Raw genomic sequence first — 24,171 nt, forward strand, 5'->3', positions numbered from 1 at the left:
GAGAGTGGCATGGACATATATACATCCCTCTACTTTTTTTTTTAATTTTTTTTTGGTACGCGGGCCTCTCACTGTTGTGGCCTCTCCCATTGCGGAGCACAGGCTACGGACGCGCAGGTTCAGCAGCCATGGCTCACGGGCCTAGCCGCTCCGTGGCATGTGGGATCTTCCCAGACCGGGGCACGAACCCGTGTCCCCTGCATCAGCAGGCGGACTCTCAACCACTGCGCCACCAGGGAAGTCCCTACATCCCTCTACTTTTAATCTGTATATATATCTTTATATTTAAAGTGGATTTCTTATAGACAACATATAATTGGGTCTTGTTTTTTGATCCACTCTGACAATCTCTGTCTTTAATTGGTTTATTGAGGCAATTGATGTTTAAAATGATTACTGATATAGTTGAATTAATAACTACCATATCTGTTACTATTTTCTACTCATTGCCCTTATTCTTTGTTCCTTCTTTAATGCTTTCTTTCTTTATGTAGATCTATATCATTTTCCTTTTCTCTGAAGAACTTCATTTCCTGCAAGGCAGTTGTACTAGCAACAAATTATCTCAAATTTTGTTTATCTGAGAAACTCTATTTCTCCTTCACTTTTGAAGGATAATTTCATAGGGTACAGAATTCTAGGCTGGTGGTCTTTTTCTTTCAACGCTTTAAATATTTTACTCCACTCTCTTTTTGCTTATAGGATATTGGGTAAGAAGGTTCCTGTAATTATTATCCATATGGTTTTTCCTCTGTCTTCTTTGAAGATTTTCTCTTTGTCTTTGCTTTTCTGAAGTTTGCTATAACATGCCTAGGTATAGATTTTAAAATTTTTATCCTATTTGGTGTTCTCTGAGCTTCCCAATCTGTGCTTTGGTGTATCTCATTAATTTTGGAAAATTCTGGGTCATTATTACTTAAACTATTTCTTCTGTTCCAATTTTCTCTTTCTTCTAGTATTCCAGTTACACCTTTTGAAAAATTTCCATAGTTCTTTGATGTTCCTTTTTTTAAAAATTCTCGGGCTTCCCTGGTGGCGCAGTGGTTGAGAGTCCGCCTGCCGATGCAGGGGACACGGGTTCGTGCCCCGGTCCGGGAGGATCCCACATGCTGCAGAACGGCTGGGCCCGTGGGCGATGGCCGCTGAGCCTGCGCGTCCGGAGCCTGTGCTCCGCAACGGGAGAGGCCACAACAGTGAGAGGCCCGTGTACCGCAAAAAAAAAAAATTATTTTTTCTCTTTACATTTTGATTTGAGAAGTTCCTGTTGACATTTCTTTCAGTTCACTGATTCTTTCCTTGCCATACCCAGTCTGCTGAAGAGTGAGCCTGTCAAAGGCATATCTTTTTCCATCCCTTTACTTCTTTTTTCCCCAGCTTTATTGAGCTTCCTTTTGCTTATATGTAATACACATGCATTTGAGATTTATTCATATTGTTCCATATATCAATAGTTCATTCTGTTTATGGTTGAGTAGTTTTCCATTGTATGGATATACTACACTTATTCATTCCCAAGTTGAGGGACACTTCAGTTTTTGGTGATTTTGAATAAAGCCGTTTTAACTTTCATGTACAGTTTTTTATGGGTGCATTTGTTTTCATTTCACCTGGGTCAGTACCTAGGAGTGGAATTGCTGAGTTGTGTAGTAAGTGATTTTTTAATTTAATACAGAACTCCAAACTCTTCCAGAGTGGCTGTACCCTTTTGTATTCCTGTGAGTAATGTCTAAAAGTTCTAGTTCCTCTGAATCATCAGAACATGGTATTGTTTGAGTTGTTTTTGTTTTTGTTTCTTTTTTGCCATTTTAATAGATATTGGTGATATCTCATTGTGGTTTTAACTTGCAACGCCCTAATGATTTTGAGAATATTTTTATTTGCCTATGATTTATGTCTTCCTTGGTGAAGTTTCTATTCAATCTTTGCCCATTAAAAAAAATTAAGTTGTTTGTTTTCTTGTTACTATGTTTTGAAAGTCCTAGTGTTTTAAAATTTTTATTACGCTTCCTTGTGTCTTCTTTGACTCCTGAATTTTTTAGAAGTATACTTTTATTTCCATACTTAGGGGAATTTAAAAAATTTCTTTTTTTTTTTTTTTTTTTTTTTGCGGTACGCAGGCCTCTCACTGTCGTGGCCTCTCCCGTTGCAGAGCACAGGCTCCAGACACGCAGGCCCAGTGGCCATGGCTCACAGACCCAGCCGCTCCGCGGCATGTGGGATCTTCCCGGACCGGGGCACGAACCCGTGTCCCCCGCATCGGCAGGTGGACTCTCAACCCCTGCACCACCAGGGAAACCCCAAAATTTCATTTTATTATCACAAATTTAATTGCAGGTGGTTGGAGTAAATAGAATATTTATGGTAAATATGGTATTTATACGTACAGTTTTCTTTGAATCTTATAGCAGCCTGGGGCACTTTAAAAATTCATATGTGGTGTAGAAGAAACAGGAAGAAAAAAAGTGATGAGATGAATTAATAATATTACAAGTTCAAGTGTACCTAAGCACAGTGGGAAGTTGGCTCAGAGATAAATCTTTGTTCCACAAACCCCACAACCACCATGTTTTTGATTTGTTTTGTTTTCGCACCTACTATCTGGTACTACAAGATGCTCTGGGATCATCTTGTATATTTCCTGCCTTGTCTTAGAACCAGCCATTTCTCCAAGGAGCTCTCATTCCTTTTTGGGAATATGGTATTAAAAACCAGGATCTGGGCATGATAATTGACTTTTCAGCAGCAGTAATAGAAACCAGAAGACAGTGGAATATTATCTTCACAGTGCTGAGAGATATAACAATCTCTACCTAGAATTGAATTTAACTTTCAAGGATGAGGCTGAAATAAAGACATTTGCAGAAAAAAACAAAACTTGAATTTCCCAACAACAAACTCTTGCCAAAGGAACTTCTGAAGTATATATCTTAGAAGGCAAATGATCCATAAAGGAAGTTGATGATGCAAGATGGAATGGCACATTTGTGGGTTAATCTAAATAAACATTTACTTAATAAAACAATGATATGTGAAGGTTTGAAAAAATTCTGGTAACAGTGACATGTAAATCAAGGTGGAGTTGTTTATAACGGGAGTGGTAAGGCTCTCAGCGTTGTTCATGAGGAGGATAAAGATGTGATTAGCTTTAGACGTGATCATTTAAATTTCTAAATTCATCACTAGAGATTAGAAATAGAATTATATAAATTCCAAATGACAGAAGTGCCTCACCCTTTCCCATCTGTCTGAATTAATACATAAAGGAGGCAAATAGTTAAAGCAGAACAGTTAGAAAGCACAAAATAAGATAGTAAAAATGAATTGAAATATGTCAGTAATCCCCCAAATGTAAAGTGGATAAAACTTTCTAATTGAAAAGCCACCATTGACAGACTGGTTAAAAAAATACATATGAAATGCTGTTTGCAAGAGACCTAATCTAAAATGTAAGGACCTCAAAATGTTGAAAGCAGAAGAATTGAAAAAGATATACCAGGAAAATACTAACCTGAAGAAAGCTGGTGTTTCTGTATTAAGAAAGTTGTTATGTAAAATACATTTCAAAGTGAAACATGTGAACAAGTCACGTAGAGGGATGTTCATAGTAGTCTTGTTGATAATTTCAAAAATCTAGCAACAACTTGAATGACTACACTAGAATGGATAAGTTGTGGTATATGTAAATATATGTGTCATATAGTGGAATCAAATTCTATGAAATAGTTGACAACAGGGAAAACTAATGTAATAGTAGCTTCATACACGACATGGATAAATTAAAAACAATGGTGAATAAAAAAAGCAAAACAGGGGCTTCCCTGGTGGCGCAGTGGTTGAGAATCCGCCTGCCGATGCAGGGGACATGGGTTCGTGCCCCGGTCTGGGAAGATCCCACGTGCCGCGGAGCAGCTGGGCCCGTGAGCCATGGCCGCTGAGCTTGCGCGTCCGGAGCCTGTGCTCCGCAACGGGAGAGGCCACAACAGTGAGAGGCCCGCGTACCGCAAAAAAAAAAAAAAGCAAAACATAGATGAATACATATACTATGATCCACTTATATAAAGATCAAAAAGGGACAAAGAAACAATACCACACTGAAGTAAAGCACTAACAAAAAGCAGAGGGATAATTCATACCAAATTCAGAATGATGATTACCCCTGGGTGGAAGGAAGAGGATGCAGTTGGGGAGAAGCATGAAGATTGTTTTTTCTATGTATCCTTGTCAACACTTGATATGGTCAGTCTTTTTTAGTCGTTCTAATAGGCATGTAGTGATATCTTATTGTGGTTTTAATTTGCATTTCCCTAATGACTAGTGATATTGAGCATCTTCATGAACTTGTTTGCCATCCTTATATATTCTTTGTTAAAGTATCTATTCAGTTCTTTTACCCATTTAAAAAATCTGGTTGTTTTCTTGTTGTTTTGAGAATTATTTATTCTGAATACAGGTTTTTAATCAGATACACATTTTGCTGAGATTTTCTCCCAGACTGTGGCTTGTCTTTTTATTCTCTTAACAGTACCTTTTGAAGTGAAAATGTTAATTTGGCTGAAATCCAATTTGTCAAATTTTTAAAAAATGGATATGGATGTCATATCTAAGAAATCTTTGTCAATCTGAGGTCACAAAAATTTTCTTCTATATTTTCCTGTATTTTTTTTTTTTTTTAGGATTTTTATTTTTTATTTTTTATTTTTTTATTTTATTTTTTTATTAGTTTCTGCTTTATAACAAAGTGAATCAGTCATACATATACATCTGTTCCGACATCTCCTCCCTCATGCATCTCCCTCCCTCCCACCCTCCCCATCCCACCCCTCCAGGCGGTCACAAAGCACCGAGCTGATCTCCCCGTGCCATGCGGCTGCTTCCCACTATCCATCTACCCCACGTTTGGTAGTGTATATATGTCCATGCCTCTCTTTCGCTTTGTCACAGCTTACCCCTCCCCCTCCCCATATCCTCAAGTCCATTCTCAAGTAGGTCTGTGTCTTTATTCCCGTTTTACCCCTAGGTTCTTCATGACATTTTTTTTTAATTCCATATATATGTGTTATATATTTTCCTGTAAAGGTTCAGTTGCATTGGTGCTTTTTTTTTTTTTTTTTTTTTTTTGCCACGCTACGTGGCAGGCGAGATCCTAGTTCCCTGACCAGAGATCAAACCCACACCCCCTACGTTGGAAGCACGGAGTTTCAACCACTGGACCACCAGGGAAGTCCCAATGACATTGATTTTTAAAATATTAAACCAGCATTCCTGGAATTCACTTTATTTGTTCCTGTTGTTTTATCTTTTTAATATATTGTTTAATTTTGTTTGTTAAAACTGTGTTAGAATATTTGTATCTTTGTTTATGAAGGAATACTGATTTTATTTTGTAATGTCTTCTTTAGTTTTGGTATCAGGGCAATAGTGTCCTCATTGAATGAACTGGGACTATTCCTTCCTTTGCAATTTTTAGATGGTAGAATTGGTGTTATATCCTCAACTGTGAAGCTATCTCTTTAATAAATATAGGGCTATTCAGGTTATCTTTTTCTTCTTGAGTGAGCTTGGGTAGCTTGTATCTTTTAAGGATTTTGTTGATCTGTTTGTTGAATTTTATTGGCATAGAGTTCATAATATTCTTTTATTCTTTCAATATCTGTGGAATCTGTAATGATGTCACCCTTTCATTCCTAGTACTTGCATATTGCATATTATTTTAAAAAATCAGTCTTTATTAATTTAATGAATTTCTTAAAGAATCAGATTTTGTTTCCATTGATTTTTCTCTATTTTTCTGTTTTCCATTTCATTGATTTTTGTTTTGTTTTTTTCACACACACACACTGTATTTTATTTTTACAAGAGATAAATAAACTGATACCAAGCATTGTAAATGGATGACCACAACAAAAGCAACAATGATTGCAATTACCAAACACGAAACACCCTCATACTATGTCATAATATTGACATTCAGTCCAGTAATCCTCCACTGTAACAGCTCCTTTACTTTGCAGTCATAATTGATTTGTATATTTTTTGCCTCTGAGTCCTTGTGGGATTTTTTTTTTGTTTTTATTCAAACAGAAAGTCACAAAAATTATAATCATCCTCATCAGTTCACTCAGTCCCGTGTAATTAATTTTTTTTCATCTTGATCTTTTGTTAGCACTTTTATGAATTCATCAGTTTTCCATTAGAGTTCTGAAAATGCTTATTCATTCAGTTCAGCAGTATAGTCAGTTACCAGAAACCTGTACTTGTCAGAGTCTTTTCCATGAATTCCTTGAAGATGAAACCCTTTTATAGGAACAATTTTGCAAAAGCATCAGAGTACACCCAGAACTGTCTATAAATGACAAAAGACACAAAAATGACCACGGTTAAGGGGCTTCCCTGGTGGCACAGTGGTTGAGAGTCTGCCTGCCGATGCAGGGGACACGGGTTTGTGCTCCGGTCTGGGAAGATCCCACATGCCGCAGAGCGGCTGGGCCCGTGAGCCATGGCCGCTGAGCCTGCGCATCCGGAGGCTGTGCTCCACAACGAGAGAGGCCACAACAGTGAGAGGCCCACGTCCCGGAAAAATAAAAAAAAAAAAGACCACGGTTAAAGATTTGATGAAAGTTCATAATAATGCAATTGACAAGGAAATTTAGTTATTTCTGAGATATACATTTTAAAGTAATAACTAGAATTATGACTTATAACATTATACCAGAACATATAAGATTTTTAGAAATTTCATGTAATGTCTGAAACATTTATGTTAACATATTGCCATACAAATAACTCAAAGAAAGTTTAGTATTAGTTGTTTTTTTCTTTGTTTGTTTTTTTATACTGCAGGTTCTTATTAGTCATCAATTTTACATACATCAGTGTATACACGTCAATCCCAATCACCCAATTCAGCACACCACCATCCCCACCCCACCGTGGTTTTCCCCCCTTGGTGTCCATACATTTGTTCTCTACATTTGTGTCTCAGCTTCTGCCCTGCAAACCGGTTCATCTGTACCATTTTTCTAGGTTCCACATACATGCTTTAATATATGATATTTGTTTTTCTCTTTCTGACTTACTTCACTTTGCATGACAGTCTCTAGGTCCATCCACGTCTCAACAAATGACTCAATTTCGTTCCTTTTTATGTCTGAGTAATATTCCATTGTATATATGTACCACAACTTTATCTGTTTGTCTGTTGATGGGCATTCAGGTTGCTTCCATGACCTGGCTATTGTAAATACTGCTGCAATGAACAATGTTATTGGCTTACTTTATTAACAATGTTTTGGCTTACTTTGGGTTTAATTTACTCTTTTTCTAATTTCTTGAGACTAAGGTTATTGATCCGATCCATTTCTTCTTATGAAATATTGGTAGGTAGTGCTTTAAGTTTCCTCCTAAGTACTGTCTTATTGGTATTCCATACATTTTGATACGTTGTGTTTTCATTTTCATTAAGTTCAAATTATTTTCTAATTTTCCTTTTGATGCCTTTTTTGATCCATGGATTATTTAGAAATATGTTGTTTAGTTTCTAAAAATTTGGGGAATTTCTAGAAATGTTTCTGATATTGGCTTATAATTTAATTCTACTGCATGATTTTGATTCTTTTAAAATTTAGGAACTAGTATTATGGTCCAGAATATTGTCTGTCTTGGTAAATGTTACCTATGCACTTGAGAAGAATGCGCATCCTGTTATTGATGTGTGGCATGTTCTATAAATGTCAGGGCAATTTCTGTGATAGTGTTCTATATGTTCTTTTTGATTGTCTACTTATTCTGTCAACTTTTGGGAGAGGAGTATTGAAATCCCCAACTATACTTGTGGATTTATCTTTTTCTCCTTCCAATTCTGTCAGCCTCTATGTCATGTTCTTTGAAGCTCTGTTATTAGGTGCATACATTTTTAGGATTTTATGTCCTCTTGACTTCACTGATCTCTTCATCATTATGAAATGACATTCTTTATCCTTGGTAATAATTTTTGCCCTGAAATCTACTTTATGTGATATTAATATCATCACTCCAGATATTTTTTGACTAGTGGTCAGCATAAAATATGTTTTTCCATCCTTTTACTATTTTTTTTTTCTTTTTTGTGGTACGTGGGCCTCTCACTGTTGTGGCCTCTCCCGTTGCGGAGCACAGGCTCCAGACGCGCAGGCTCAGCAGCCATGGCTCATGAGCCCAGCCGCTCCGCGGCATGTGGAATCCTCCCGGACCAGGGCATGAACCCGTGTCCCCTGCATCGGCAGGCGGACTCTCAACCACTGTGCCACCAGGGAAGCCCCATTCTTTTACTTTTAATATATTTATGTCTTTATATTTAAGGTGCCTATTTCTTGCAGACAGCATATAATTGAGCCTTGCTTTTTATTTTTATTTTTTTGTTAATCCAATCTGTGTCTGCCTCTTAACTTGCAGTTTTTAGACCATTTTATTTGACTATAGGTGTGATTAAGTTTTAGTTCATCATTTTATTATTTGTCTTCTATTTGTTGCATCTGTTCTTTGTTCACTTTTTCCTCTTTTCCATATTTGTTTTGGATTAATTGAGTATTTGGTATGATTCCATTTTGTTCTCTTTTGTTGGCTTATCGATTATAACTCTTTATCCTGACATTTTAGCTGTTGCTTTAGTGGTCTGTAATATACATCTTTAACTTACCATTCTCTATCTTCAAGTAATATACCACTTCACATATCTTATAGGAACCTTACAATATTGTACTTTCATTTCTCCCCTCTTGGCCTTTATACTATTATTGTCATGCATGTTCTTTTGCATATGTTGTGAACCCCATAATACATTGTTATTTTTGCTTGAACAGTCAATTATCTTTAAAAATGCTTAAACAGTATTAAAAACTACTTCTTTGTATAGTTACCATTTTTTATGCTCTCCATTCCTTTATATAGATACAGATTTTCACTTGGTATCATTTTTCTTTTTCCTGAAGGACTTCTCTTTTTTGTTGTTGTTGTTTTTGTTTTTTTTGAAGGACTTCAACATTTGTTGTAGTGTGGGTCTGCTAGTGATGAATTTTTCTGCCTTTGTATGTCTGAAACATCATACTTCACTTTTTTTTACATTTAAAAATTGGGATAAAATTTACATAATATAAAATTCACCATTTTAAAGTATACAGTACAGTGCTTTTTAGTATATTCACAGTGTTGTGTATTAATCACCACTATCTAATTCCAGAAAATTTCTGTCCCCAAAAAAAGTAACCTTGTAATTCCAAATTTACTTCAACCCACCTTTCCCTGGCATGTACTGATTTTTCTGACTCTGGATTTGCCTATTCAGGACATTTCATGTAAACAGAATCATGCGATATGTGGTTTCTTTCACTTAGCATAATGTTTTCAAGCTGCATTCAAGTTGTAGTATGTACTTTATTCCTTTAAGGTCTCAGTAATACTCCATTGTAATGCATATACATTTATTTAACCATTTATCAGCCAATGGATATTTAGCTGGTTTCTGCTTTTTGACTATTATGAATAATGCTGTGATGAGTGTTTATGTACAAGTTTTTGTTTGAACATATGGTTTCAGTTCACTTGGGTATATACTGAAGAATGGAATTGCTGGATCCTATGGTGGCTGTGTATTTAACAATTTGAAGCACTGCTGAACTTTTTCACAGTGGGTGCACCATTTTACATTGTCACAACCAGTGTGTAAGAGTTCCAGTCTCTCCACATTTTTACCAATGCCTGTTATTTTCCAAATTTCTTTTTTTATTATAACTGTCCTAGTAGGTGGGAAATTGGTATCTCATGATTTTGATTCATACTTCCCTAATGACTAAAGATATTGAGCATTATGTGTGTGCTTATTGGCCATCATTTTTGGAGAAATGTCTGTCCAAATCCTTTGCCCATTTTTAAGTGGATTATGTATTTTTTTAATTGTATTGTTATAATAGTTCTTTATTTGAAATGCTACACTCTCATCAGGTTTATGAAAAGACATACCACATTTGCTTCTGTGGGTTATCCTTTCACTTTCTTTTTTTTTTTTTTGGAAGATGTTGGGGGTAGGAGTTTATTAATTAATTTATTTATTTTTGCTGTGTTGGGTCTTCGTTTCTGTGCGAGGGCTTTCTCTAGTTGTGGCAAGCGGGGGCCACTCTTCATCGCAGTGCGCAGGACTCTCACTATCGCAGCCTCTCTTGTTGCGGAGCACAGGCTCCAGACGTGCAGGCTCAGTAGTTGTGGCTCACGGGCCTAGCTGCTCCGTGGCATGTGGGATCCTCCCAGACCAGGGCTCGAACCCGTGTCCCCTGCATTAGCAGGCAGATTCTCAACCACTGTGCCACCAGTGAAGCCCTCCTTTCACTTTCTTGATGGGGTCCTTTCATGCTCAAAAGTTGTAAATTTTCTTGAAATCCAACTTAGATTTTTTTTTCATTTGTTGCTTATGATTTTGGTGGCATTAAAAAAATTATTTTTGGGCTTCCCTGGTGGCGCAGTGGTTAAGAGTCCGCCTGCCGATGCAGGGGACACGGGTTCGTGCCCCGGTCTGGGAAGATCCCACATGCCGCAGAGCAGCTAGGTCCGTGAGCCATGGCGCTGAGCCTGCGTGTCCGGAGCCTGTGCTCCGCAAGGGGAGAGGCCACAACAGTGAGAGGCCCGCCTACCGCAAAAAAAAAAAAAATTATTTTTGAGACATAATTGACCTACAATATTTTATTAATTTTATGTGTACAACATAAAGATTATATGTGTATCCCGAGATGATTACCACAATAATTTTAGTTAATGTCCATCACCAAACATAGTTATAATTTTTTTCTGCAGATGAGAATTTTTAAGATCTACTCTCTTAGCAACTTTCAAACATACAGTGCAGTATTAACTATACCCACCAAGCTGTACGTAATATTGCTAGGACTTATTTATCTTATAGGTGGAAGCTTGTACCTTTTGACCACTTTGACCCGTTTTACACAACCCCTACACCCTGCCTCTGGCAAACACCAGTCTGTTCTCTGTGCCTATGAGTTTTTTTTAATTCAAATAAATGATATCATACAATATTTTTCGTCTCTGATTTACTTCACTTAGCGTAATGTCCTCAAGGTCCATCTGTGTTGTCACAAATAGCAAGTTTCCTTCTTTTATGGCTGAACAGCATTCCATTGTATATATATACACCATGGTTTCTTTATCCATTCATCTGTCAGTGGACACTTAGGTTGTTTCCATGTGTTAGCTAGTGTAAATAAAGTGAACATGGGGGTGCAGATATCCTTTTGAGATAGTAGTTTCATTCTCTTCTGATGAATACCCAGAAGTGGAATTGCTGGATATATGATAGTTCTATTTTTAATTTTTTGAGGCACCTCCATACTGTTTTCCATAGTGGCTGAACCAATTTATATTCCCACCAACAGTGTACAAGATTTCCCATTTTTACACATCCTTGCCAATACTTGTTATTTGTTGTCTTTTTGATGATAGACATTCTAACAGGTGTGAGGTGAATTCTCATTGTGGTTTTGATTTGCATTTCCCTAAGGATTAGTGCTGTCAAGCACCTTTTCATGTACCTGTTGGCATTCATATGTCTTCTTAGAAAAAATGTCTATTCAGATCCTTTACCCATGTTTAAATAAGATTTTTTTATTTTGAGTTATATGAGTTCTTTATATATTTTTGATATTTACCCTTTATCAGATTTATGATTTGCAAATATTTTCTCCAATCTTGTAGGTTGCCTTTTCATTTGCAATGTCTCCTTTTCATTTTCATTTTATTTATTTGAGTCCTGTCTCTTCTTTTTGGTGAATCTGGCTAAAGGTTTGTATATTTTGTTTATCTTTTAAAAAAAACTCAGCTCTTTCACTGATCTTTTCTACTGTCTTTCCCTCCTCTCCCCCCATTTTTATTGAGATATAATTGACATACAGCACTGTATGTTTAAGGTATACAGCACAATGATTTTACTCATATGCAGCACGAAATGATAACCACAGTAAGTTTAGAGAAAATCATCTCATGTAAATGCAAAATTAAAGAAATAGGGAAAAATTGTTTTCCTTGTGAAGAGAACTCCTAGGATTTACTCTCTTAATAGCTTTTGTATGTAACATATATGAATCTGTAGATTGTCTTGGATAGTCTGGTCATTTTAACAGTATATATTCTTCCAATCTATGAGCCTGGTGTATCTTTCCATTTGTTTGTGTTGTCTTCAGTTTCTTTAATCAGTGTCTTACAGTTTTCTGATACTGGTCTTTTACCCCCTTAGTTAGATTTATTCCCAGATATTTTATTCTTTTTGATGTGCTTATAGATGTAATATTCTTTTTTTTTTTTTTTTGTGGTATGTGGGCCTCTCACTGTTGTGGCCTCTCCCGTTGTGGAGGACAGGCTCCGGACGCACAGGCCCAGCAGCCATGGCTCACGGGCCCAGCCGCTCCGCGGCATGTGGGATCTTCCCAGACCGGGGCACGAACCCGTTTCCCCTGCATCGGCAGGCGGACTCTCAACCACTGCGCCACCAGGGAAGCCCTAGATGTAATATTCTTTTTTTTTTTTTTTTTTTTTTTTTTTTTTTTTTTGCGGCACGCGGGCCTCTCACTGTTGTGGCCTCTCCCACTGCAGAGCACAGGCTCCAGATGCGCAGGCTCAGTGGCCATGGCTCACGGGCCCAGCCGCTCTGCAGCATGTGGGATCTTCCCGGACGGGGGCACGAACCTGTGTCCCTTGCATCGGCAGGCGGACTCTCAACCACTGAGCCACCAGGGAAGCCCTGTTACGTTGTTTTTAATCCAGTTCTAAAGTTTTTTTTTTTTAATGCAATAATACTGTACAATACTGGTTGAATGTAAATAATTTGAGTATTACCTACCCAAATTGCTTTATTTAGTTATCCTGGTGAAATCCTGTAATTTTGATTGAAAATATGACCAGAGCGTATTAAAATTTTTTTAATATTAAAATACTTTTAATGTGAAATAATTTCTAGGTTAAAAGCCTTTCCTTACTGGCATTCTTTTTTAACTGGAAGCAAACAAAGTGAACTGTTCCCATTTGGGAGATATATGTATATCCACCTCCTCAGCCCATGTGGGCTGTATTCCATGATGATCTTTTGGAACATTTGGTGAACGTTCAGTAGACATTCAGGTCTACTAACAGGCAACACTACTTAAACATACACCTAGACAGCTACTTTTGCTTTATGGAGACTGATTTTCTAGAGACTGATTAGCATAAAGGTTGAGTGCAGTCTCTGGAGTTAGCCTGCTGGGGCTTTACATTTCTAATCCACATACTCTCTGGGTGTCACTTAATCTCTCAGTGCTTCAGTTTTATCATCTGTGAAATAAGCATAATGGTGATGCCTGCTTCACAAGATTATTGTTGTTGCAGTTAAATTATGGTAATACAGGTCAAGCATTTATAACAGTGCCTGGCTTATAATAATAAACGCTAACACATATAGCACTTACTGCTATTATTCTAGTCAACTTATTTTATAGTATCACAAGCAAAAGTAATTTGAGAAGGCAGTATGTGAGATATTTGAAAAAGATATTCATCAACATCAGTATCTGTAGCCATTAAATGTTCTATTGAGTAGATAATGCTCACTCTCTGGCTAGTAGTCTTTGGGCATTCAAATGTGCAGTTTGCAGGAAAAAAAAAAGTTTATGCTGGAGTATGGAATCTGCCTTAACATTCCTTTAACATCACAGAAATGCAAAGAAACTGTCTTGTAGACCATAATTTTCAGCATTGAAAATTGCCCATAATATACTTTTTATTAAAGATTGAATTATTCTTTAATTAGTGTTCAGACTCTGCAAAAAAGTATGGCAATATGCAGTTATGGACTATAATCACATTCAAACATTAGGGTGGAAGGAATTTTCTAATATATTAATGTTTTACGGGAAATTATATTCTGTGCCCTGTTTCAGGATTATTGACCTTTCTATTTGGAAGAATATGAAAGATGCTATCTGAATCACTAAATAAACTCACATATAAACAATCATTATTCCCTGTGGACATGTTATTCTGGGAACAGACTTTTAGAATACAAAATTTTAAGGGCAAATAAGCTAAATTAAATGTTCCATATATTTTTAAATTTAGATTTAATTGACATATTAGTTCTGGGGTACAACATAATGATTTGATATTTGTATATAAAGTTGGCCCTATGTATCCTCTGGTTCTGCATCTGAGGATTTAACCAACTGTAGATCGAAATTATTGGGGAAAAAAAATCCAGAAAGTTCCAAAAAGCAATACTTGAATTTGCATCACGCTGGCAAATATTTACATAGTGTTTACTTTGTATTAAGTATTACAAGTAATCTAGAGATGATTTAAAGTATACAGGAGGGTGAGTATAGGTTATGTGCAAATAAATACTATGTCATTTTGTATAAGGTACTTGAGCATCTGTGGATTTTGGTATTTGCAGGGGACCTGGAACCAATACCCCTCGGATACCAAGGGACTACTGTATTGCAAAATGATCAATGCAGTAAGTCTAGTTAATAGTCAACATCCATCACCATACATAGTTACAAAATTTTGTTTTCTTATGATGAAAACTTTTAAGATCTACTCTTTTAGCAACTTTCAGATATACAACACAATATTATTAACTATAGTCTCCATGTTGTATATTATATCCCCATGACTTGCTTATTTTATAGCTGGGAGTTCATATATTTTTAACCCCTTTCATCCATTTTGCTCACCCTCCACTCATAATACACTTTTAATGCTGAATATAACTGAATGAAGGCTGTACTTTGCAGTATTGAGAACTGTCTTCTAGGTGTTAGATCTTAAACTCTTCAGGGCTCATTTCAAGGTATCTTTTTAAAGGGCTGCCTAATTTTATACTTTGTTTCAAGGCCAGAGAGTTACTGAAACATACTGTTCTTTTCTAGTGAGTAGATTGGATCATATCTACTTTTAGCCATGCCTTTTACCTATGATTCTGTATAGTTTAGTTAAGCATCTCACATTCAATTTAGAATTGTGTTTAATTTATTATTATTTCTTTGATAAAATTGATTTGTATCATACTCTTTCCAAGATACTATTGAATTTTTAACCAATTTTTTTATAACCTTCCCCTAAGGTATTCCCATCTGTCAGCAGCACTTAATTTGGAATAACATGGAACTTGAAGATGATTATTGCTTGAATGATTACAAGTGAGTGTAACTGCGTATCAGATATCTTATAGACGCTCAGAATTATGACTCCATATACCAGTGTTTTTCTTCTGAATCCTTGAATCATGTCTCTTCTTCTTCTGAATAGTTTTTATCCCTACATTTTAGTGTAAATCCTGAACTTTAAGATGTGTTGGCTCAGTACCGTGCTACCTGATCTTTGTCCTCTGATTCTTTGTTTTATTACTATTCACGCCAAGCTACTTACCCTTGCTATTTTAGACTTCCTCTTCTTATCTTGCCGCCTTTGCTCCTTTCTTTGAATATTGACTCATTCCCATCTGGCTACCTTCCTTTTCTTTCCATTTTCACAAGAGTACTGGGTAAGAGAGTATTGCTCTTCACCAAGTCTTTCATTTTTCTTAGGCCCTCCTCATGCGATACTAAGTGACACTGTGTGCATCAGTGATTGTAGATACACCATCAGACCTTTTGTCTTTCTCCCTTCTCTCACATAGTTCTTCATTCTTTCCTTAAAAAAAAGGGTCAGAGGCCATGTGGAATAGCTAGGAGTACACTGGGAGTTGGGAGATCTTGTAGATTTGTTATTCTTCTATTGTTTTATTTTATTAAATAGATCTGATATTTCTAACACTTTGGGTCTTGAACAAGCTTCTTTTCTTCTTAGGGCCTGACATGTGAAATGAAGAGGTTAAACCACAGAGGTCCTTTTCATACTTTTATTAATGTCATATTTAAGGATTATGAGAACTTCTTCATGTTTTCATTATTTATGCAAGTAAATAAGTTAACACTTTATATTTATGCACATTGCTGTATCTTTTTTTTTTATCTTTTAGAGAGTAGGCACTATGATAAACCAGCACATAATTATGTGTATATTTAACACTGAATGTATTTTGATGATTGTGGTTTATTTTTGTGTTAATTATCCACAGCATTTCAGAAGGTTGTACCTTGAAGCTGGTTTTGGCTATGCGTGGTGGACCTATAAATACTAGAAGAGGTAGGCATATGTTAAAATGATGTATATTAAAGCAATTTGACAATAATAATCTTCAAGCCAGGTGGTGTTTTTATAGCCTCAGGTTTTATTCAGGTTCTCTTTCTGCTATTAGGTCTTAGAAGAACCTCGTTGTTTCAGCATTGTTCTTTTTCTATTTTATTTTTTAAGATTTTATTTTATTTTTATTGAAGTATAGTTGATTTACAGTGTTGTGTTCGTTTCAGATTTACAGCAAAGTGATTCAGTTATACATATATATGAATATATATATTTATTTCAGATTCTTTTCCCTTATAGGTTATTACAAAATATTGAGTATAGTTCCCTGTGCTATATAGTAGGTCCTTCAGCATTGTTTTTTGTTTTGTTTTGTTTTGTTTTTTTGCGGTACGCGGACCTCTCACTGTTGTGGCCTCTCCCGTTGCGGAGCGCAGGCTCCGGACGCGCAGCGTCAGCGGCCATGGCTCACGGGCCCAGCCGCTCTGCGGCATGTGGGATCTTCCCGGACTGGGGCATGAACCTGTGTCCCCTGCATTGGCAGGCGGACTCTCAACCACTGTGCCACCAGGGAAGCCATAGCATTGTTTTTTAAAGCCTAAATGAGGGGCAGGAGCTCATATTCCAGAAAATCCCATGATTCCTGATTCAGTCCAAAGAGATTTAAATATAAACCTCACCAGTATAGGGAAGGGCAGTGGGATGGCGTAGTACAAGTATTACGTTGTTATCATTGTGTTTAGGTTCATTTTACTGGTCTTGTTGCTTTTTTAATCCACTGAGTCTTCAACTCCTGGGGTAATGATTGCTGTAGGAAATTCCAAAGATACCTCTTAGCCTGGTTTGTGATGCATTTGGGTTTTATAGATATTATCATAGTCCTGTTGAAGCCTTTTTTTCAGAATGTGGGTGGTCTCTGAGAGAGACATTCAGCAAACACATTTTGAACATCTACTAGATGTTCAGTGCAGTATTTCATGGGAAAAGAAGTTCCTGCTTCATCACAGTATCCACAATAAACATGTGAAGAATTGATGTTACTTCAAGCAGCTGTAAGTGCTATAGAGGGAATAGGGTAGCATGACAGTGTCTGTGGAAGTAGGGTGGTAGGAGGACAATTGTGGAAGAGCCCTTGGAGATGATGATGTGAGCAGAGACTTGATTAACAAGAAAGTTCTAAGCATGGGAAGAACCGGGAGTGTTCACGTTTGTCCCCGATTCAGGTATATCAGATGGATCCCCACAAAATAGAGGCATGCTTAGATTTCTGAGTAGTCCTGCTCTGTGGGCCTCGTTTGGAGGAAGGCCTTTGTATTTGTTTGATCCTTCACTAACCAGAAAATTGAATGTTGAGTACTGATTCCACTCATGGCTTATACTTCTTCCACAAGTCAGATTTCATCTCCATGCTTCATAATTTTGATTAGAAAATAGGGTTATCACTATCTATTTCCTAGCTATTTCAAGAGGATTTTGTGAGATATGTTACTTTGGCTGTTGAACTGTTTTGGATAAGTTAGAAAAAAACAAAGATAATAATGTTAGAGCTGATTAACTAGATTCATAATATCAGGGACTTTCTATTAGTTGGACCTATGAAATCGTCCCATGTAACATTAAATGATGTTTATAGTAGCCATTCTGAGGGTAGTAGAAGAACCCTAATGTGTTTACTGAGTCGTTATAAGACGCTAATTTAATGACATGTGAATTCCATTGTATTATATTTTTCAAAGTTTGTTATTTGTGTATAGTATTGTCTTTAAACAGAATGTTTTATCAGGCACCTACTTTTCTTACTAGGACTAAGAATATGTTTATGAGGATAAGTACACAGATTCTGAGTTAAAAATACATGTATTTTTTTACTTAAAACAAAATGAAAGTGGAAGACATCATTACCCTTCGGTAGTTGAAGCTTCGTAATACTTTCTTCCCTACAACTTCCTGTGCCTTGTTTGTAAATTGAAGAATCAGTACCTAGAACTTGTCTTTTTTTTATGTTTTAGACTAAGTTCTTAATAATTTTGCCTTTATTGAATCAACTTTTAAAATGAAAATGTAGCTGTTGTCTACCTTACATCATTGAAAACTTTGTGAAAAAGAACAACTGTACCCAGATCTAGAAATTCTCCATAATGTATTTCAGAAACCTTATTTTTTAGCTATTGGGTTGGTCAAGAAGTTCGTTTCACAGAAAAATCCAAATGAACTTTTTGGCCAACCCAATATTTAGTCTTACTTGAAAATTATGGTTTAGAAAATATCTTTATTGTGTGAACTCCAGTAATATTTAGCTTTTAAATTTGTTTTTGAATTAACCATTATCAAAACAACATGGAAAATACTTTCCTGGGAATTCCCTGGTGGTCCAGTATTTAGGACTCTGCACTTTGACTGCAGCAGGCACAAGTTCCATCCCTAGCCAGGGAACTAAGATCCCGCAAGCTGTGTGGCGTGGCCAAAAAGAAAATAAAAAAACGCTTTCCTTTCTAAAATTAAATTTTATCCTAAACTATATACATAATGTTTTATACCTGATGAAATCTAAATGATTTTTCTATTATGAAAAGGAATGTGCATACATACACATAGGTGCATACACATATTCAATGCCAGTGCCTCCCTAAGTAAGGCACTTGGTTTAAACAAGACTTTCATGTGGCTTTAGTAATGGTGGTAGCATAGTTTTTGTTTCTTATTAATGTAATTTGGAAAATGTAGCATAAACTTAAAATGGCAAGAGCCTGTTTAAAAAATGTCCTTTAATACTTACACATCTTGTGCCTATGAAAGAGTCTATCGAAACATCCAACTATTTTTGTAAAACAAGGTAAATCTTATTATGTTTCTGAAGTTTTTGTGTTTTAGTAGTGATGGAATTGAATTTAGGATATGGGAACATCTTCAATGTTTTTACCTCATTACTTTCAGAGTTTAATATTTATTATTGCTGTAACTTTTTGACAGGTTCAGATAACAGTTCAGCACTGTTACTCTGTTAATAAGTAAGCTACTTGAATGAAAGTTATAGAGTCTGAGAAATTGTTGCGTCTTTTAAGAAGAACAAATGTTTCTGCAGCTTGACATGAAAACGTCTTTGGGAGCGAACTTTTTTTCCCTCAGCCATTGCTTAGACTCCCTGATCTGAGGTTCAGGGGCATTTAGAACATTCAGGTTGTGAGCTAGCAGTCTCTTGAGGCTTGTCCCCACCACAGGAGCGGACTCTGTCTGTGGCTGCTATGGATGAGAGTGGGTTGAGCTGATGGCTGTGCAGTGTCATTCAAACCTGACGACAGTGCCAGGCCGCTAGAGCCACGTGCTCTGACTAGACACACAGGTACATACCAGGACAAGTGGGGTCCTGGGAGGATGCTTTCAAGAAACAACATACTGATCATTACACACATAGCAGTTTTAGCACACTAAGGGACCCCCTTGTGTTGTGGGTTACCGTGTACTTTTAATTACCTATCTTCACGTTAAGAAACAATTCTAAGAAGAATCAGCCTTTATATAAAACCAGAAAGAAAAAAAGGGATTCACTGCTAATTTCTAACATATGTTCCCCAATTGTGTGTGTGTTTGTTTTTTTAATCTAAAGTAAGTGGAATTTACATTGCTTTTTAATTATTGATTGTTGGAACCAATATTGGAAAATATAGGGAGTGGAAGGTATAAAGTGAAAATAGTTATAGATAATTATGTCATACAATCAACAAATATACTCTCCAGTGACACAGGAAAAACCTCATGTATTTGGTTAAACCCTGTCTTTGTACATAACAACATAATCATTTCATTTCTTTCATATTAATACAACATAGAAAATGCTATATTAACTATGAAAAGACCAGAAACTTATTTGAAGAATGTAATATATATGTATTGTATGCATAGGATTGTTGTTCAAATTCAGCACCTTATATCCTGACAGTGTACCAAGATGCATTAAACTTGATGTAAATTGAAAGCTTGTTTATCAGTTTTTCCATTTGTCGTTCCTATGGAAGATCCACTTAGGGAGATGGCTGAGTACATGGATTCCAGTCGAGATGAGGTCTGGGAGAAGACCTCCTGCAACAAACAAGTTACATTTCTGGTATACCGAGAAGGAGATCAATTGAATTTCTTTCATGTAGTAGACAGGGGAGATGGCACTTTAACACCATTATCTGAATCTTTAAGGTAAATAGATTTTCATTTGCATGTCTCACTTAGAAAAGGAGAACATTGTATGATACACCCATAAACCTTATGTTTACCTTGTGTTGTCAAAATAATCTTATTATATTCACAAGACTAACTAAATTTTATTCATTCTCCCCTTTTCCCCCACCCCACCTCAAGTATATAATTCTGAAATTTTCCTTCGTATGATTGATATGAGTAATTTCTAAAACTGAAATTTCTTTATGGAGTAGGATTTTTCGTAAAAAATATTTATTTTTGTCACTTTATGAAAGTCTAAGATGCTTACTAGATTATAGAGTCTTGTTACAATAGTGTGTTATTATACAACCGTGGCATAATAGAAAGGGTTAAGCCTAAAGTTGCTCTTTTTTTCCAAAATTTAACTCTGCTGCTTAAAGATGGATAAATCTCTTTACTTCTCTAGTCTTGGTTTCCTACTGTATAAAAGGAGGAGGGGAAACTCCCTGGCGGTCCAGTGGTTAGGACTCCGCACTCTCACTGCCAAGGGCCTGGATTCAGTCCCTGGTCGAGGAACTAAGATCCCACAAGCTGCACAGTGAGGCCCCCCCGCAAATAAATAAATAAAAAATAACAAAACATATAATCCTTAAAAGAAAAGAGGAAGAGGAGTTGTTATATTCTAAAATCAGAAGGAAACAACTTAAAGGTACTTAGCTAGGCAGTAGAACACTTAGTAAATTGGACAAGGTAACCTTCAAGTTTCTGTGCCCTCTGCCTTACTATGATTCTTTACCTCCTTTCACTTTAAAACATTTACTGAAAATTTACTGAACTTTTATAGTCAGTCTTTACACTAGGCACTAGGTTATAAAGATTATATTCCCTCCCTTCATGGAGCATGCAATCTGCTATAAATAGTATCTATAATATAATTTTGGCAGTTGTTATAAAAAGACATCAACATCTCTGGAAAAGCAGATAAGAAGGCCTTCATTTTGCCTGAAAGGTGGGGAGTTAGGGACAACCTCTGAGAAAAAGTGACCTTAAAAGAGGAGTAGGACAGGCAGACAAAGGAAGGAAAGGTATTACGGGTAACTAAATTTAATTCCACAGCATAAAAACCTAGTTGCAATACCGTTCATACAAAAAATAACTTGTAGTCTGGAAATCAGTTTCTATGAGCTGGGAGTCTAGGCACGGTTTAGCCAGGTGCTCTGCTCAGGTTCCCACAAAGCTGCAGTCAAGGTGTTGGCAAAGTTGCACTCTTACCTGGAGGCTTGATTGGGGAAGAGAATCTACTTTTGAGCTCATTCACTTTGCTGGCATAATTCATTTCCTGACAGTCATATGACTGAGGGCCCTGGTTCTTTTACTGGCTATTGGGTAGAAGCTTCCCTCAGTTCTCTTTTGATTAACTCAAAATCAACTGATTTGGGGCCTAAATTACATCTAAAAATCCCTTTACTTTTGCCATATTCTGTTGGATAGAAGCAAGTCATAGGTCATGCACAAACTCAAGGCTAGGAGAGTATACAGGGAGTGAGCACCAGGAATTGGGAATCCTGGGGATTCCTTTAGGATTCTGCCTCACCTCAGAGTGTTATGTGGAAGAGAGATTATACTCATTCTTTGGGGCCAGAGAGCAGATGTGACAAATGGGCGTTGACTGTTGACTCTACGTGTCAGGCTGTGGTTAGCATTGCTAACATGCCTTAAACATATGGGCTAAAAGTAGAGAAGAGGGACCAGTGAGGGCTGCAGCTTTAATCCAGGGTCTCTCACTTAGACCATGAGTAGAATTTCTTTATACCAGTCTCTCCATGTACTAGCTAGCTGTTGTTTTGGTTTTCTTCCTTAGGAAATCCTCTTTTGGCTCTCCTTTCCTAAAGGAGAAAATCTAAGCTCCGTAGCTTAACATGGAATGCCCTTCAAAACCTGTTATCGTCATTTTTACAGGCCTCTTTAATTATGCCATGTTTTTGTACATCTTTTTTCCTTTGCTTAAAACATCATTTACTCCTTTTACCCCAGTTTTTCCCCAGTCAACTTCTATTTGTGTTTAAGACATAATCCAAATGTTGTTATGGATTTCAGTTAAAATTGTATTATTATTGTTCCTCTTAAGATATTTTTAATTTTTCTTTTCCTTTCTATTCACTTACCAGAATTGGAGAAGGGATAGGGTGGATGAGGAAGCAGAGCAGAAAACCTTTTCTGGTCATACCTTATCTTGCCTATTCTAAGAGAGGCTTTCTTACTCCACAATAGAGGGCAGCAAACTTTTTCTGTAAAGGGCCAGATAGTAACTATTTTAGGGTTTCCAGGCCAAGAGATAAAACTAAGGATACCATGTAAGTACTTATATAACAAGAGAAAACAAATTTTCACAAAATTTTTACAGACAAAATTCAAAATAGAAGAAGAATAGTGTGTGTGTGTGTGTGTGTGCACGTGTGTGTGTGTAATTCAGGTCTACTGATGAGAAGAATGGAATTCTTTTGTGTGGGAGTAACAGTTTAGTTAAGGTGTTGAAAGCTAGTGTTGCCTATCAAATTTGCAGAATCAGTTGTAAAAGTTCATTTGTTAATATTGATCTGGAATGAGTTTTATGTACTTTATCTTTGAAAATTTCATTGCACACAGATAGGTACTTGCCAAATAATGATAGCAGTCCATGAGCATATGATTTTAATTGAGCATATTCATCACTTGGAAGGCATTTATAGAATTCTGTTAGAGTCTTCCCTTGCTGTTTGCCTTTAGCATTTCATTATGTTGCAGATCAGTCACTTCCAATTGAACATAGGTGGAGCTTCTCAATTGCACATTTAAATAGATTTTGAAATACACAGATTTCCTTTAACTTGCAGTGAGGTATGAAAACGCTGCTGGGAGTGTAATTTGAGTTTGGAAAGTATGTCTGCTGCAAATTTGTGTGGGAATGGAGATCTCGCTTTGTTTTTAACTTTTGAAAGCATGATATTACATGTGATTCCAAGTAATGCTAGTTGTCAGTGTGACATTACTGCAGTGTAAGTTTCTCATGTAAGTACTGTTTTGCCTTGTAATTTTTGGTGGAATTCACTAAGGAACATTATCAAGTACACAGCACAAACTAATTTCCAAAGGCATTCTGCATTGGATATTAGCGGTTGTGAGTGGTTCTTCTCATTCAGAAAAATTGTGTCAGCCCTGAGCTGAAAAAAATCACAATAAAGCTGCTACTGCCAAGCCATTGAACTAATGGTTAAGTCCATGAGACAAATAAAGTCTACCACTGACACTGTTAGTTCAGTAATACATGATAGATTGAAATATTTACTGCAGGATTACCTGCTGATGAATAACACAATGAGTAACCATAGGTTTTAAACACCTTACATTTCATTAGCTTTGTAAATTTGTCCAAAAAGCTTGTTTTTTCTGTTCCACACATATTTTTGCTCCATCACTTGTAGATTTTTTTTTTTTTTTCTTTTTTTTGCGGTACGCGGGCCTCTCACTGTTGTGGCCTCTCCCGTTGTGGAGCACAGGCTCCGGACGCGCAGGCTCAGCGGCCATGGCTCACGGGCCCAGCCGCTCCGTGGCATGTGGGATCTTCCTGGACTGGGGCACGAACCTGCGTTCCCTGAATCGGCAGGCGGACTCTCAACTACTGCGCCACCAGGCAAGCCCCCCACTTGTAGATTTTACTTCAAGTTGTACTGTTAGTGTTTTAGAAATTTCTTTGAAAATATTCTTAAATGTAGTTGTTTCATGCAGACAATACATGGGGGCTAGTTCTTCAGTCACTTCAAATTTGGTTTTGATACCCTGAATAAG

General features: G+C 36.7%; 1 protein-coding gene across 1 annotated transcript in view; it reads left to right on the top strand.

Moving 5' to 3' along the window:
* Positions 1-24,171, top strand: part of ZFAND4 (zinc finger AN1-type containing 4) — a gene marked incomplete at both ends in the record, with an annotated part of 51,855 nt that overhangs the window by 4,176 nt on the left and 23,508 nt on the right. Inside the window, 3 exon segments of the mRNA XM_079709063.1 lie at positions 15,134-15,209; positions 16,130-16,197; positions 20,181-20,382. Coding sequence (XP_079565189.1) covers positions 15,134-15,209; positions 16,130-16,197; positions 20,181-20,382 — 346 coding nt within the window.

The sequence above is a fragment of the Hyperoodon ampullatus genome (assembly GCF_949752795.1).
Source record: "Hyperoodon ampullatus genome assembly, chromosome: 1".
NCBI lineage: Eukaryota > Metazoa > Chordata > Mammalia > Artiodactyla > Ziphiidae > Hyperoodon > Hyperoodon ampullatus.